The sequence below is a fragment of the Prionailurus viverrinus genome, chromosome A1 (assembly GCF_022837055.1).
Source record: "Prionailurus viverrinus isolate Anna chromosome A1, UM_Priviv_1.0, whole genome shotgun sequence".
In the NCBI taxonomy this organism is placed as follows: Eukaryota; Metazoa; Chordata; class Mammalia; order Carnivora; family Felidae; genus Prionailurus; species Prionailurus viverrinus.
In genome coordinates this window covers 98,365,388-98,383,003 of record NC_062561.1, presented here as the reverse complement: position 1 = coordinate 98,383,003, position 17,616 = coordinate 98,365,388, and the positions used below count along the sequence as shown (strand labels likewise).

Below are 17,616 nucleotides of genomic sequence, written 5' to 3'. Positions count from 1 at the left end.
GAAGGGGAATAAGGAATATTTGGCAAATGCTACCTGAAACAGCACTGTCTAGTACAACTTTCTGTCCTATTTCTGTACTAAGACAGTAGCCACCAACTACTGACCTTGAAGTGTGGCTAGTATGACAGACAAACTGAGTATTTCATTTTGTTTAATTTGAAAAAGTCACACGGACACTTCCCCTTAAAGATGCAAATTAGAAACGAGGAGGGAGGAAAGGGGGTACACGTTTAATTTGAAAAAGCATGTCCAATGCTATATAACTACACGTGGAGACACTGCATTATTAAATACAAAAAGTAAACCTCAACAAAATAGCATAGCTTTCTTATTTTCTGCTCATCAGCCCAAGGGAAGAGCTCACAGGCCCGCAGTTGTGTGTCAAATGGTCAGGTGTCAACTCAACATCACCCCTGCCTTTCTCTATGCTCTCTGCCATCACTTGGGAGGAGCCGGGAAATACATTCCCTTCCCTGAGATCCATACAGTGGAGTTAGATCTGCCAAAAAGAGACACCCACTAAAGGACAGAAAAGTAGGAAAAGCCTGCGGGTGCGGGCAAATCTTATGAGCAGAGTGCAGATGAAAGCTCGAAGGCACATCTAGGTGAGCCGTGAGAACCACGGGCTGCAGGCTGACAAGGTTACCCGGTTTCCCAGACATGCCCTTCCAATGGTCATGCAAGCCTCTAACTCTTTGCATTAAAACGCTTCACACTCGGAAACCTAGAGGGGCCTCTGTTTTCCTCACTGAATCTTGGGTGATATGGGTTGCGTGTCAAAAGTCGGGGGGGGGGGGGCGGAGAGGAAGAGGGGGGGTCTGGAATTATTATCTTTATAAAAGTGATTCTTTAAACTCCAGAACTTAAAAAAAAAAAAAAAAAGTTGAAAACATTTTTCTAGATCCTCAGTGTGAAGAAGATGCTAAGATGTCTGTCTCATTATTCCCTGGAACACTCAAAACAAATCATTTCCTATTTCCCTTCCCTTAAAATTTCAAAATGAAGTCACTGGCAATCTAATTTTATCTCTGGCCAATAAAAACAATCTGATTTGCAGAGAAGTCAGTAAGTACTCATTTCTGTTTGAGAAGGTTCCTTACAGATACTATTATAATCAACGTACCAAATGCTGTTTTCCTCCTGGCTTCATTTTAATGCCTAACTTTGAGTCTTAAGTTTTTCTACAGGTAAGAAAGTTACATAAGCAATGATTACTTATGCAAAATCGAACGCAGTGGTTGAGTAGAGAAAGGGGGCATTTCACTTCCCACGCTGTATTACTTCAACAGCTGTTCTAAAACAATTTTTAAAAGAAGAATCTCATGTTACTCTGTACAAATACATAAAATGTTTTAGCTAAAATAGGTCTTCCAAGAACAAGAGCATATTCATATCCACATTATTAATAATTTACTGATTTTATCATGTGCTTATTAATAAAAATATTACATAAACAATATGCTAAAAGCTAGACTCATGAAATAATCTACATCAAAAGTTTATGAAAACCTCATATGTTATATAAGATAGATAGCCAAACAGATTTGGCTGACTCAGAAAAAAAATCTAATCTCCTAATCACAATGGAATGCTGAGGTATTTGTTCAATGATCATTAATGGAAGCAAAAGCGTTAATTGAAGGAGAATAAAAAGAGTATAGTTCTTTCGAATATCCTACCATAGTTGGCCACGGCTTTTCCACCTTTACTTCTTATTTCTTCAACAACCTTATCAGCAGCAGAGGAGCCTTTACCAACTCCCCTGAAGTCCCCACCTAGGTCATTCACTGCAATGCAAAAACATACACAAGTCATTTCTAGACAGTCCAAATACGAATTGGAAACAAAATCCTACAGTGAATATATTTCTTCAGTCACCTCTTCAATTCCCTCCTTCGGTAACCCCATCTCATTAAACACGCCATGACAGGCACCTGGGTGGCTAAGTCAGTTAAGCATCTGACTCCTGATTTCAGCTCAGGTTGTGATCTCACGGTTCACAAGTTTGAGCCCCAAGTAGGGCTCTGCATTGACAGAGTGGAGCCTGCATGGGATTTTCTCTCACTCTCTCTCTGCCCCTTCCCCGCTCGCAAGCATAACGCTCTCTCAAAATATATAAATAAACCTTAATAAAAAAACAAACACATCATGAGATACACACTTTCAAACATGCCTCTTTGTTTTTAGATACAGATATGAAGCAGGTATTAAACATAGGCTCATGTCATGAAATGTTCAACTTTGCAATGGTTTTCCTTTTTTGGAAAGAAAAAGAATGTGATTCAACCCAATTTCAGCAAAAAGAAGAAAAGTACTCATAAAACATATTGTATCAGGGTCTACAATAAAAGAGAGAAAGATTATTTATTAAAAGAGATCAGAAACTACATATAAAACTCACGCATTCAGTCACCACGCTCACTACATAGCATCTCCCTATATCCAGCCATAAAGGTATAAACATTAATTGAGCATTTACTATTAGCAAGGAAATCTACGGAGAGGCACAAAGATGTGTAAAAGTGGTGTCTGTCCTCAAAGACTTTCTCATCTACTGAAAATTAAGTATGGGATGACTACAATAATGCACACATTTTATTTCTTTTTTTTTTAATGATGACTAACCAATCTTTTTTGTTTCTTTAATGTTTATGTATTTTTGAGAGAAACAGAGACAGAACAGGGTTGGGGCAGAGAGAGAGGAAGACACAGAATCCAAAGCAGGCTCCAGGCTCTGAGCTGTCAGCACAAGAGACCGATACGGGGCTTGAACTCACAAACCATGAGATGGTGACCTGAGCTGAAGTCAGACATTTAACCAATTGGGTGACTGAGCCACCCAGGCGCCCCTGCACAGATTTTAGCAACAAGTGTATGAAGGTAACAAAAGTGAAGAATGGGGACAAATAACAAAGTTAGTTTTATGTGATAATTTAAGGTAAAATTTATATAATAGTATGCAAAACCTAATGAAACGATATATAGAGCAAGACCAAAGAACTTGAAAAACACAATTTAATAAAAACACCTGGGACAAAGAAATAATTTACTTCGCAAGATGAACATTTGGGGAGTAAAAAATTTACCAGTTAATAAATGGCATGGTAGCATATACTAAAATTTAAAGTTTTTTTTAACATTACCAAATCGACGGTTGCCACATACGGAAAATTTTTTTTTTTCTTTTGAATAGTTTTTCTTTTTTTTCCCCCCCTTTGGATGGGAGTCAAGGCTGGTGGGACTGGGTGATTAAAGAGACGAAAGAATGATGCAGAGAAAAAGCCAATACTAAGGCACCTGGTGGCTCAGTCAGTTGAGTGCCTGACTTTGGCTCAAGTCATGATGTCACAGTTCATGAGTTCAAGCCCCACATCAGGCTCACTGCTGTTAGTGCAGAGCCTGCTTTGGATCCTCTGTCCCCCTCCCCTGCTTGGGCTCTTTCAAAAGTAAATAAATATTAAAATAAAAAAGAGAGACATTAGAAAAAGCCAAGGCCTAGCCATACTGAAAATCCACTAAGTCAGGTGTATTTTCACATAACGTTTTTAAGGAAACGCGCTTCTCAAAATGTGGCCTGGGATACATTTTTCTAACGATACAGTCTTATTGTCTTACCACAAATACAAACCGGTATGGAGGCACAAAGTAATGAAAAGAGGTTTACATTATCCCTCAAGAGATGAAGAAAAGATTCTCAAGACTCAATTCCTATGAAATGTCCATTTCCATGCAATTATTCTAATGACAGGAAACAACCAGTAAAAAAAAAATCAAGATTTTAAGACATGCAGCTAACAGTCTTTTAAGAGCCTTTTTAACTTAGTAAGGAAAAGTTCAAAAGCGAATTGGCAAACGGGATATTTAAGTAAAGAAACAACTGCTCTGTTGTGCAATAGAACACTACCCTCAAGTGGAAACTGTTCAAAGTACAACCAAACACGTAAGCACTGAAGCCTGGGTAAATAATTCACTGACGTCAATGATATGCAAAGAAACAATGTGAGACAGACTTATTTAAGACAAGCCTTTAAACGAGAGTGCACTAAGTTAACCGTGACCCCCATCGGTCATGCCATCATCACCGGACCTAACTCACAGGGTTACAACCTGAACTACAAAAGCACTCTGCTTTTGTGAAAACCTTTTTTAGCCACTGTATTATGCAAAGAGACATGTATCCATACTGTGTGACACTGTTACCACTCAAACGTGTGGTGAAGGAATAATAGTAAGTATATTTTTAAAATACCAATGCTACCTTACACTGGGAACGTAAACTGTGCATTTGTAGACAGCCATGAGGTACACTGCTGCCTCTGATCTCCATAGACCTTCTTAGGAAGCTGGTGGGAACAGCTGTTCCAACTTTCACGGATAAGGAAAGTTTGGACAAGTTAGGAAACCTGCCCCAAGCTCCAAGGCAGTATGAAATGGCAAACCCAGACTAGAGCGCAGACGAACTAACAGTGCCTCTAATGCTGTAAACAAGTCTCTTTTATCCTAAAAAGGGTGTAATTTTTTCCACTAAATGAAAAGAGAACAACACGGAGTCGCCATACTATTTTCACTGTTCATCAGCCTAGTTCATCAGGAATCTTCTCCAGAGAGCCATAAATGTATCTAAATATTTGAAGGACCACAAAATGTGGACACAGTGCAGATGTAGGGGTAGAGGTAGTGTCGAGGTAGGGGCGTCTTAAATTAGGTTCCAGTAACCAATTCTCCTGTCTCAACAACAAGATGGCATCAAAGGTATCTTTACTGGGAGAAAAAACAGAAAGTGGGAAACTGATCATCCAGAGTTCAGTCCTCGGACCTCTTCTCTTTCTCATTCATACTTACTACCTGGGTAACCTGATCCAGTCCCCTGGCTTCAAATACCACCTATAAACTGAGAATCTCCAGATTTATATAGTTCGCCTGTGTCCCCCACTAGTCGCGTATCCCGCTGCCTACTTAATAACTGTCTGAAAGTCTACCAGGAGCGCCTCCTCTCTGCCCATCTGGCCCTCCTTCAGGGCTTCTTGTCTCAGTAAATGGCCATTCTATCCTCTGCCTTCCCTTGCAACCCACATTAGCAAATCAGCAAATCCTGCCATATCTACCTTCACGATATACCCAGAATTTAACCCCTTTGTACCACCTACACTCCTATGACCTGTTTAAATCACCACCGTCTCTTACATGCATTACTGCAATATCTTGACAGGACTCTGTGTTTCCACTTCTTACCCACCCCCTCTCTTTTTTCGTGGAAAATCACAAGAGTGTACAAGAGGAGTTAATAGCATAAAAGCCCCAACGAGCCCATCATCCTCCTCCACTTCTAAGACCCTTGCTCCTCTGCAATCATTCTCCACATGACAAGCAGAGTGATCCATTTAAAACTTCAGGGCGCCTGGGTGGCTCAGTCGGTTAAGCGTCCAACTTCAGCTCAGGTCATGATCTCGCAGTTTATGAGTTCAAGCCCCATGTCAGGCTCCGTGCTGACAGTGCAGAGCCGGCTTGGATTCTCCCTCTCCTTCTCTCTCTGCCCCTCCCCGACTCGTGCTTTTCTCTCTCTCTCTCTCTCTCTCTCTCTCTCACATAAACTTAAAAAAATTAAAATAAATAAAATTTAAATTAGGGCATGCTGCTCTGCCATTCACACTCACCAAAGGCTTCCCATCTCCATCAGGGTTAAAAGCCGGTCCTGACTCAGAACTAAATGGTCTTATGCACCCTGGCCTCCTGTGAACTCTCTGCCCTTATCTCTTGGTTTTGTTCCCTGTGATGATTTTGCTGCAGCTGCACTGGGCCTCTCATTGACCCCAAACATGCTGAGCCTGCCCCTGCCTCAACACAGAGGCACTGTGGCTGCACTATGAGGCACATAGGCTCCTGGGCCCCCCATCTTGTCCCCTGCCTGTAGGTCTCTCCTAAGAGCTCTCTGGTTTTCTCTCCATATCGTTATCTGATATATATATATACAGGTATTCACTGTCTGTCTCCCCACCACGCACCCCTAGAACATCAGCTCTGTGAAAGCCGGGCTCCTGTCAGTTTTATTCCCCACTCCACCTCCTCGACTCCTAGAGCAATGCTTGCTACCTAACAAGCATCCAGTAAATTAAGTGCTGGATGAATAAATGAGCCCAGATGATGCTACAAACTGTATGGATTACTTTTAGTTTCTCAAAACCAGGGTTTTTAAGCGATAAATGGCTAAGAGCTATTCTAAAGCTATCTTTACAGGCTGTCACCCATAACCTGGGTTAGTGACAGTCATAGGAAGCATCTGAGGAAGACGTGAGCGTTGCATGTATAGGTCATTTATTATAAGCCGGAATCCACATGTGCTTTCTCGTGATCTCCGTGTGTCATGTAACCCATTCCCTTCATCAGCACGGAGGTCTTGACTGATTACTAAGCAAAGCACTATGCTCACACGTGAAGAGAATACCTCAGTACATAAGACAGGCCCTTTTCTTTAAGAATCTAGAAAAGGAACACGTGTTAGATAAGGAGGCCGGGATGCCCGTGAGTTGTGACATGACATATATCCAAGTCCTAAGCACAGTGCCCAGCACGTGGCAGGCAGTCCTGACTACTGGCTCCTTGCTTTCCCCTTAGAAAGACATCAAATTGTTGATGCCACTGAACCCCTACCATAATCCTGAAAGTCAGACAAGGTGGTTACCAATAGTGTGTGAGAGGTCACACGATTAGGCAGTATGGCCAGGACTGGAAACGTGACCTAACTTCAAAGGCAGCTCACTTTCCCTACCACGGTTCAGCTTTTGGCCATGAGGATCACACAGGGGTAGAAACATGGGCTCTGGCATCAGCCCCCAAGAATCTGAAAGGCACCTTTACCAGTCACTGTGTAACTGTAGCCCAGGAAAGAAATGGTGCCCACCTCACACAAGAGGATTAGGATTTGGGTTACCCAAAGGTGCTACTTCTCCAGCTCAAGAACAGAAAACTTTCCTCCTTGCTTACTGTCAAAGAAGAGGTTCTTCTTGCTACACAACTTCAGTTTTTTTCATGTTTGTGCCCTCAAGAGAAAACTTAATATTTAGAGTAGTGGACACGGCTCACCTACTGAGCAAAATTCAAAACTATCCCACTCCCAGCATTCCCTTCAAATATGGGCAAACATTTCCTGTAAGCTGTAGTTTCTAGAAAACCAAACATCCTTTGTTGTAACTATTAGCCAAAGGCTGAGCAGTCCTTATGCCCAGACTGAAACCTCCCCTAAGGTTTTATATTATGCAACATAAAACACAGCAATCAGGGGCACCCTGGTGGCTCAGGCGGTTAAGCGTCCGACTCTTGATTTCAGCTCAGGTCATGATCTCACGGTTCATGAGATCAAGCCCCATGTCCAGCTCCACAGAGATAGTGTAGAGCCTTCTTGGGATTCTCTCTCTCCCCCTCTCTCTCTGCCTCTCCCCTGTTTTTGCATGCTCTCTCTCTCGAAAAAAAATAATAAACTTAAAAAAAAACAAAAACCTCTATTTAAAAAAAAATAGCAATCATATTAATACAGAGTTAGAGAATATCTTAAGTGATGCTTGGCCAAGTGATTTCCTTTGGTCACTGAAACGTGAGTGGAAGTGGATTTCAGAGCCACCAAGCAGACCCACTGGTATTTCTCATCCATCCACCACCAGCAATGTCCCAGACAGAGCTGCTCCTTTAACTGGAATCCTGAAATTAGGAAGACGCTTAGAGCAGAGACACAGCTGACCAGAAGCTGAAAGCTCACAAAAAACATGAAATAATCCTTTATTATTCTACATCACTGAGATACATTTGTTTATCCGGCATAACCTGACATAAGTTGACTTATATGAGAAACAAGTTCTTCTATCCCTCTGTTCTTACTTCTTACTGGACTCTGAGCTAGTCATAAAATTATCGGAGGAATCACCCTCCCACAAACGAGATGTTCTGATGTCACGCCATTCCAGGTTTACTTATTCCTCTACTTTTTCTTACTCATGTAAAACATACACGAGCAGAACTAACATTAACAAAGGAGAAACATTAGTGTGCGTGAGGCACCCCGGAAGCAGGGCATCTAGGTTTTCAAAAGCTGAAAGAGAGGGCAGCAGTGGTTGGAGAAGAACACGACTCACGGCTGGCCTAGAAAGCTCATAGGTAAGTCACAGAATAAAAAGCTGTAGAAAATATCAGCCAAAAGCTAAGCAGTATGACACAGTCTGACTTCTCCCCTCCACCAAACTACATCTGGCTCTTCAATCAAGTTTGACAAATATTTTTCCAAGGGGCAAAACTGCCTGCCTCGCCAGAGTTCTACCAGCACTTGTGGCAACACTCCTCTAAGGGACATGCCATGCCTATTTATCTGCTTGCTGGAACTCAAAAACTCCTCTCCCCAATTTAATAAGTTCAGCGGTAACACAAAAATATAGGGAACCTGATCCACACAAACACACATTGCTGTAAATTTCTCTCCAAACCAAGTTTATAAACTAAGATTATACCTAATCACAAGAAGGACTTTATCCAACCAGTCTCAAACACACACCAGGCCCTCCCCCATTCCCTTCAGAACGAGTCTGCTTCAAACAACAATAAGGGCTCCAAGGAACAAAGTACCTTCTTTGCACAAGGATATATTCCAGGTCCTATAGGAGATAGAGAAGATAAAAAAGGACCTTATACTTACAGAAGTGAGTAGAAAAAAAAAATGTAAATGCATAAAAGTTAAAAGTTAATAATATTAAGAAATGGATAGCAAAAGAAAAAAAAAAAAAAAAGACAAAACAGTAAAAACATGAAATATCTTGGGAAAATGTGGCAAAGAGGGCCGGAACTATATACCCTCTAGCTAAATTCCACAATGTCAAAATGTGTCCTTGTCACAAGAAGATGGGATTAATGGACAGTGGACATGACCTTAAGCAAGGAACATCCAAAGACTCTGTGTCCCTTCCATAAAGGTAAGCTACATAGGGGCACCTGGGTGGCTCAGTCGGTTAAGTGTCCGACTTCGGTTCAGGCCATGATCTCACAGTTCATGGGTTTGGGCTCACATCAGGCTCTGTGCTAACAGCTCAGAGCCTGGAGCCTACTTGGGTGTCTGTGCCTCCCTTTCTCTCTGCCTCTCCCCAACTTGCACTGTCTCTCTCTCTCTCTCAAAAATGAATAAACATTTTAAAAAATTAAAAAAAAAAAAAAGATAAGCAACGGATCCACACTGAGGGAGAAGAGTATATTCAAATGTCCTGCTTGGGTGTTCTTTAGAAAACCAGGCTATGCACTTACCCTTTTGTTATGCATGGCTCCATAAACAAATTGGAGGAAATTTGTTTCTCTGTATTCCTTAGTAAGAGGTAGAAAAACGGGCTATAGAAAGTCATGATGGGTGAACAATTTTATCCCAGCAAAGATACTAATAAATATTGGGCCATATCATCTGCCTTGCCCACCTACCCTGCACTGAACACTCATTCATTTATTCCCCACAAAGGAATGGCTGAAGACGAATCCACTCCTGTGTGCACACCACATCATGTCAGTCCAAAACGTTTAGATTCCTACAACCTCCCACCTTTGGGATTCTTCAGTACAGCATCTTCTAACTGATGAGCCATAATCAAATTCATGCAACTGCCTCTCCAATTAAAACTTTAAAAATGTGTTGCAAAAAGCTTCCATGTGAAAAATTTTAATGAAAGAGGTTTAAAAAAAAAACAGCAACAACATACTTTGGATTCTCTGACTCCAAACTTCTAGTCCTCAAAATACTTCTTATTCTTATCAATATACTTACTTACACAGATTCATCTCGAACCAGCCTTCTATCTCAAAAACTTACAGCTGGCAATTTACCAAATTCAAGAACTTCCTTTTATACAATAAATGCCTGACCATCTTTATCAATTCTGTTCATGTGCAAAGTCTGTGAAACTAGTCTACTTTAAAAAGTAAGTTATAAAGTCATTCTCAAGGAGGACAATTGTGCTGGCAGAAGAAATTAACCAGTGATGAAATCTGACTTGGGCAAATTATTTGCTATAAAGGCAAAGCTGGCTGACTTGTGAAGACTCTACTTTAAATACCAGCTACTCATTAAAAAGAAAAATATCAACTTACCAACAACTGATGCACCTCTTTCTGCAAACGCCAGGGCATAGGCTCGGCCCAGTCCTAATGAAAAATAAAATAATCAGAAAGTCGACCAAATGTTGGCATCATTTTTTTGGTTCGCTCAAATTAACCCCTATTTCAAAGTAACTGGTGAGGAATTAATTATATTACAGTGGTAGTGTCTTCATTGGTACTCTCAACATCTACTTTACCTTCTTCAACCTATAGAGGTCTGAAAGCTTAAAACTATATTTTCTATCTATTCTGCCTACCATTTCCTACCCCTCTACCTAGCTGCTAGGCTGGCTCGATGTGGGCACCACCATTACATGTATTTGCCTACCTGGAAGGTGGAAAGGAGGCAAAAGTTACCTTACTGTGACTTCTGGCTGTTGCTGTTGCTTAAAGGCTGATTTCTTGAAGTTTCCTAGATATTAAGAAACAGTGAGTGGGGAACCTGGGTGGCTCAATCAGTTGAGCGTCTGACTCTTGATTTCAGCTCAGGTCACAATCTCATGGTTTATAAGACCGAGCCCTGTGTTGGGCTGTGTGCTGACAGCACAGAGGCTGCTTGGAATTCTCTCTCCCCCTCTCTCTCTGCCCCTCCTCTGCTCACTCTCTCGCTTTCAAAATAAATAAATAAACAAAAGAGAAGGAAGGAAGGAAGGAAGGAAGGAAGGAAAGAAAGAAAGAAAGAAAGAAAGAAAAAAAGAAAGAAAAAAGGAAAGTAAAGAAAAAGAAAAGAAAGAGAAGAGAAAACAAGGAAACAGTGGTTATAGGGGCAACTTCTTGATCTAGCTCCCTAATCTCTGGACAGCACCTTCCATTCTCTAGATCCTTGATATCCAGGGCTGTTTGGGCTGCAGCAGTTCCAGAAGCAGCCGCAGGGGTAGTAGCTCCCCTAATGAACCACTTCCATATCGTTCCACAAGTCAATGCAAAAGGAAGTGCCTAAGACCCAGTGCCTGTGTTAAATCCTTTCCTGCTCCAAATATCTAGAGATTTCTATATCCTGCACTGAACCCTGACTACATAATCACCAAACACAAAAAATATTTAATTCTGACTCAAAGGTATGAGGTGTAAATTTGTTATCTGAAAATATATATACACTTAGGAGTTTTCTGGGAAACAGAAGTGTGTGACTAGCAACCAAGGGAGGAATTCTTGCAGGGCACCTGGGTGGCTCAGTCGGTTGAGTGCCCAGCTTCAGCTCAGGTTGTGATCTCGTGGTCCATGGGTTTAAGCCCCACAGCTTGGAGCCTGGAGCCTGCTTCAGATTCTGTGTCTCCTTCTCTCTCTGCCTCTCAAAAGTAAGTAAACTCATGCTGTCTCTCTCACTCTCTCAGAAATTAGTAGACATTTAAAGAGAGGAATGCTTGCTTTTGTATTGTTTAAATTGTTTTAGCATGTATACATTTTTTATTTAAATTGATTGGCAAATGTGATTAGTAGCTTAAATTTAATTTAAATGGATAAAGAAGTATACAAAGAAGAAAGAACCCAAGATAGTTTTCCAAAACTGAAAGATATCACCAAATAATTTATTTTACAAGTTAATTCACCATTTTTTTTTTTTTTTTTTTTTTTTTTTAGAGAGAGAGAGAGCAGGAAGAGGGGCAGAGGGAGAGAGAGAAAAAAAATGAACTCCAAGCAGGCTCCATGCTCAGTGCAGAGCCTGACTCAGGGCTTGATCCCACAACTCTGGGATCATGACATGAGCCAAAATCAAGAGTGGGACGCTCAACCAACTGATCCGCCCAGGCGCCTCTTTTTCAGAAATTTTTTTAGAAGTTAATCCACTTTGAATGGATAAGAGAGACCTCAGCCAATACAAGAATTCACGTCTTCTCATATTTTATACAAGCAAGGCTGAAGCACGTGTTCTAAACATGGTGTTTAAAGAAATCACATGCTCATGACCAGAATGCAAAATTGATGGTAACACAGTAGAAAATCATCAGATGAAAGGAACAGGGTAGGTCTCTCGGAGAGAGAGTGACCTAATCAGAAAATTACCTCAACTTAAAATCAAGATACACAGTTCTCTCAAAAGATTGTTAAGTGATGTACTTTTATCACAAAGGCCCATATAAACTGTACACAAATCTGCACACAAAGTAAAAAATGACAGCCTCCTTTTTCCTCCAATACCACTAGCCCACAGCAGACTGGTAAGGGTCCTTCCAGATTCTAACATGTGTGCTTAGGTAAACATTATTTAACTACTTCATGTCCATTAGTCTGCCTCCCCACTTAAACTAGAAGGCTCTTGATGGCTGAGATTGAATATGTCACTCTTTTGCATTTCCCACAACTTGGCTTTAAGGGCCAAGGGCACAAAAAGTTAAATCCAAGAGCCTCCATTTTGTCTTAAGCTCTTAAATCCTGTCTTAAATCACCCCCTCCCCTCCATTTCTTTCTTTCTCTTTTTTTTTTTTTTTTGACCTTAATTTCTTTAGCATTGTTAAATCTCAGTTGATTCTTAACTCAAACTGCTAGTTCAGTTTCTCTTTGATGGCTTACACTTCTCTCTACTCTAACAATGGAGCCCCTGAGAATAGCTTCCTAGACTCTTTCACTCTGTAGCTTTATCAGTCTAAGGAATTCAGATGACTTCCAAATCTCTCCCCTGACTTCAGGATCTCCACCTACTCACACCCTTCTCACTATCTCCAGATCCAACATTTGCTAATCTCATAACCATCTCGAATTCAAAATGGCCTGACTCCCTTCTTTCCCGGCCCAAATCCTCCACTCTCAACAGTTACATCCCCAATAACCATTTCAGTCAGCTAATAAACAGCTGTTATACCCTGTTATTCCCCTGTTGTACTACCAATCATGGCAAAAGTGTTTACATAAAGCCTGGACAATTCTAAACCTCTCCTATCAGGTTATTTCACGTAATAAATCTCCCATTTTGTTGCTCCTGAAATACATTAAACTAATCTATATTTCAAGCTACACAACAACACTTTAATAATGCAGATATATTTCTCTTTAGCTGCAGAATATGAGTGGATTGAAGTCAGACTAATTCCCACACAGGCCCAGTAGGCATTCATGGACACCCTCTCCAGAGATGTTCAGCACTACCTCAGTTCAATGGGTTTGGATCTCTAAATAAGAACCCCAAGACTCAAGGACAATGGCCTCTGTGGCAAGACTGGAATTTGATCCCTAGCTCCCTTCCCCAGTGATGATCTGGAACAGTCTCTACTTCACCACAAAACTCCCTCATATTGGCAACAGCTAATGATTGTATCATAATCCAGGCAATGGAAAGTCTGCACAGCTCTTTAAGACACAAACCAGTTTGTAAACAGGAGGTACTAAGTCCTTAATTGTCGAGTCACAACTCTAATGATTCACAAAATCAATTTTGTAGGTTTTGCAATCTGCATGTACTTAGTGAAAGAGAATAGAAAATTTTAGAGTGCACTTTATTTACTATGTACCATGTCAGGAACTTGCTTCAAATATAAATGATGTACCTGTGTACTGAATCTTGGTGCAAAATGCATTTCATACTGTGAATCACTATCAAAAGAGGCTTAAAACACTGAGGGCATCACTTAATTATTTCCATCAAAAGCAAAGTGTAAACCAAATGTTTTCCTAAGGACATACGATCATTTTAGAATGAATATGGCGAGGAATACAAACTTGGCCACCAATTAATACTAAAGCACTTTCCAAAAGGCAGCATTAGAATCCATTCTATCAATGGAGATACAAAGATACAAATGGACCAACTGGAATAATTCCACTGATGTGACTGTTAATACACAATTTAAATTAATTACACATTAGGTCTATTTTAGATATAAGGTACCACCAAAGGGGATTCAAAGGCACTGAAGGTCAAGATCCCTACATGTGGTGGTTACAGAGGGGAAACACTGTAAAATCACACTGCCAAGCACCGGTATGGGTATGGTATGGGTATGAGTGGTTTTAGTTTTTTCTCCTTCAAGAATGGGGTTATTTCACATAACAAATCTCCATTTTGTTTCTCCCGAAATACAGGAAGATCTGGTCTACTTCAGAAATGTCTCTGCCCACCAGTTTGTCCCCACTCCACTCCCACACTAACGCCTGCCTGACTACTGTAGGCATTTGAGGCTTGATAAGCATACCAACTTAAACTTCAACAAGAAGACTCTTATCAGATAACTTCTTTAAAGAGGAACTTCTCAAGATGCCCAAATCAACCGACAGATGAAAAGAAACACTGCCTGGTTGACTTTTCAAAGGCAAGGGGCTGACATCTCTACTCTTCTGCTGGGGGTGGGTGCGGCGGGAGGTTCCTGCCGCGAACGACTTTACTGCAACCTTTAAAAGACTTGACGACAGGCCTAAGAGTCGCAAGAAGGGTCGCGATCGAGCGTCATTATCAACTTTTACCCAGTCCTGCAAGCCGTAGTCCAGCCCGGCCTCCGTCTTGCAAGACCCAAGGCCTTGGGAAGCGGCCACAAGGAAGGTGAGGCAGGAAGCGAGCTGCACGGGACTGTGTGACGAGGTGTTGATGGCTCCCCACTCAGTGCTGGCCAGGCCCACCTCTCCCTGCTCGGCAGAGTCGACGACCCAAGAACAGCTGTTACCCGTCCTCCCTCCCGGCCCACCGGGTCCAGTGGGTCTCCACAAATCTCCTACTCCCGCCGCCCCACCGCTGCCCGCAGCCCCGACGCCAGGAATGCAGCTCTGGCTGCGCGGGTATCCTGGGACGAAAAGGGGATCTCAGGGTGCAACAGCTAGACCGGCATCCGCCCTCCGGCTTTCGCGTGCTCACCTCCCCCCGCGCCGGTGACCAGTACCACCCGCCCGTCGAATCGCAGCGGCGAGGCCATGAGTCCTGCCTGCGACACACACACAAGCCGAAATGCCGCAGCTCAGACTGAGAGACCGAAAGGAGAGGGGGAGACGCAGAGGCGGGATGGGAGTGACCTGCGGGTTTTAGGGAAGGACGCCGTAGTTTTCCAAGTGCGCCCGCGCGAGAATCCCTTGGAACTCTGGGAAATGTAGTCCGGCGTGCTTCACGTGGCTGCAAGAGCCAGCTCAGGCGGTTTGGCTTGAAAGGGCCACTTTTGCTGCTGGAAGTAGTGGGACCTCCTAGGACCTGTGGAGTAAAATGGCTCACACGACACCAGGCTTACCTCCATGCTCTTGTCGTTTTGTCATTCACTCAAAACTGTTTTCTGGACTTTGGCTCTAGCCTTAAATAGCTTTAAGACATAGCCTCTAAGAAAGGCACCTTTACCAATGGGTAAAGATTTCTTACAATGTAATACTTGAACCTCATGCATGAAAATCATCCGAGAACTGTCAAAAACGGACAGTCCTAGACCCTGACAGTGAACTCCCAAAGAAGAAACTCGGGGGACAAAAACAAAAACAAACTTTTAACAAGTGCTCCTAAATGACCTTCGCTTTTGTATATTAAGAAAGGTCATATGGGGCGTCTGGTTCGCTAAGTTGGTTAAGTGTCGGACTTCAGCTCAAGTCAAGATCTGGACGTTTGTGAGTTCCAGCCCCGCATCAGACTCACTGCTCACTGCAGAGCCTGCTTCAGACCCTGTCTCCCACTCTCTCTGCTCCTCCCCCACTTCCGCTGTCACAAAAATAAAACATGAAAGAAGAAAAGAAAAGAAAAGAAAAAAGAAAAAAAGAGGGCACAGTGGATTGGGTGGTGACTTCGCCCCAGGTCATGATTCCTGGTTCGTGGGTTCCAGTCCTGCTGTCGGGCTTTGTGCTGACAGCTCAGAGCCTGGAGCCTGCTTGGGATTCTATTTCTCCCTCTCTCTCTGCCCCTCCCCCACTCACACTGTGTGTGTGTGTGTGTGTGTGTGTGTGTGTGTGTGTGGCTCAAAAATAAATAAACGTTAAAAAATTTTTAAAGAGAAAGGTCATATAGTGTGATTCATTTATCACTGATTCAATACTTACAGGCGGTAGACACAAGTTTACAGATGAACAATCAGGTCCTCCAGAGGTGTTTAAAGTTACTAAAGGTAAGCCTTTCATAACCTTACAGCATGATAAAACACATGACAAATCTGTACAGGTCTGCAACTAGTGCCAAAATAAACGGCCCCTATCCTTAGGGTGAAAGGGGAAATTTCCAAAGGAGATGATGCACAAAGACCCTTAAAAAGTGAGCTCTGCAAACAACGAATATTACAGGCAATGGAAACACTAGATGCGGGGGAGGGAGGATGTAAAGCCGCAGAAATAGCCAGTCGGTCAGATCATGTTTAGCTGTTTTAACTTATTGCAAATGGTTTAAGCAGGATTACTCCAGACTACACATTAACATCGTGGAAAGCTCACTCTGCCTCATTATTGACGATTGGTTGGAAGTGAACAAGGTGCGCAGAAACCTACTGGGGAAAATCTTGGAGATTCAAAGTAAGACAGAGGAAATGTTGGAGAGGGAAAATCTGGAGATATTTCCGGAAATGGGGTCAGCTCTTTGTGATTAGTTGACTGAATGTGAGGAACGATTGAACCCCAGTATTTCTGGCTTGAGAATCTAGGTTATGGTGGGCCATTCTTCAAAATAAGGAATAGTGAGAGAAGAGCAGCTTTTGAAGGGAACACGGCTTCGATTTAGGGCAAACTGCATTTGGGAAGGGAAGCGAAGCTACAGCTGGAGTTGTCTACAGACAGCTGTGATTCTAGAGCACTGAGAGTTTTTGGTATCCTTGAACTCAAGCCTAAAGCTCCAGAGAGCAGTCCCTTCTTTCACAGAAAACTAAACCAGCACCCTGCTGTTTTAGTCATTTGTCCACATCTGCCTTATGACGTTTGAACCCTGAATTCTGCTGCTCATTGAAACCCAGGAAGGACAGCCCAGAGCGCGCTGGACCCAAAGACAAGAGGATAAGGGTGTTAAGAATTCTTTCCCCGCACTTCTGGCGGAACCTTGCCCCGCCCAGGCATCGCCTCCAACCAATGGGAACGCGCCACCTAAAAGGCGGAGCTCACCTCTCAGTTCCGGGCCTGCGCAGCTGCCACCCTCTGCTCCGCCCGAAGGCTCCTCGGTTCAGGCCGATGGCAAACTTCTTTGCTTATTGGTCATGAAGAACGCCTGGAGGCCTCAACAGCAGGCATTTCGAAGGCAAGCTCTGCTCACCCTGTAAGTGAGCCGGGGGCAAGGCCAAATGGGAATCCCAGGTTCAAGAGTAACCCTGTGTGACAACTCAGGAAATATTGGTCTCCAGGTCCCTACTTCCTACCCACGAAGGATGGAATTTCAGCGACTGAGTAAAGCCTCAAGCTAGAACCCACAGGGAAGCACTGGCCCATTCGCCAAACTCCCCTGATTTAAGATGTTGCAATAGCTGGACATCTGTTTTTATATAGTGTTGTAATCTCTGTTGCTTAATCCAGTAACCCAGTTCTTCTGTTGGAAGGGGGAAAAAAAAAGACTGCGTTCATTATTCCTACTTGCAGAAATGTAAGCACAAAATGAACCCAGGTGACTTACTCTGAAGTGCTTTCAGCCAAAGG

The 17,616-nt window shown here is 42.6% G+C and overlaps 1 protein-coding gene across 3 annotated transcripts in view; it reads right to left on the bottom strand.

The window, feature by feature from the left end:
- Nucleotides 1-15,051, bottom strand: part of HSD17B4 (hydroxysteroid 17-beta dehydrogenase 4) — an 84,961-nt gene extending 69,910 nt beyond the window's left edge. For 2 of the 3 annotated variants that reach the window (XM_047861588.1, XM_047861594.1), the window contains exons 1-3: nt 14,897-15,051; nt 10,108-10,161; nt 1,680-1,787 (exon numbers count right to left, since the gene is read on the bottom strand). In XM_047861588.1, the coding sequence (XP_047717544.1) occupies nt 1,680-1,787; nt 10,108-10,161; nt 14,897-14,954 (220 nt within the window). In that variant the 5' untranslated portion in view covers nt 14,955-15,051. Of the gene's footprint in view, nt 1-1,679; nt 1,788-10,107; nt 10,162-14,511; nt 14,534-14,896 lie in introns of those variants that run through there. The other variant, XM_047861604.1, reaches the window with a different exon arrangement.
- Between the last annotated feature and the right edge of the window lie 2,565 nt (nt 15,052-17,616).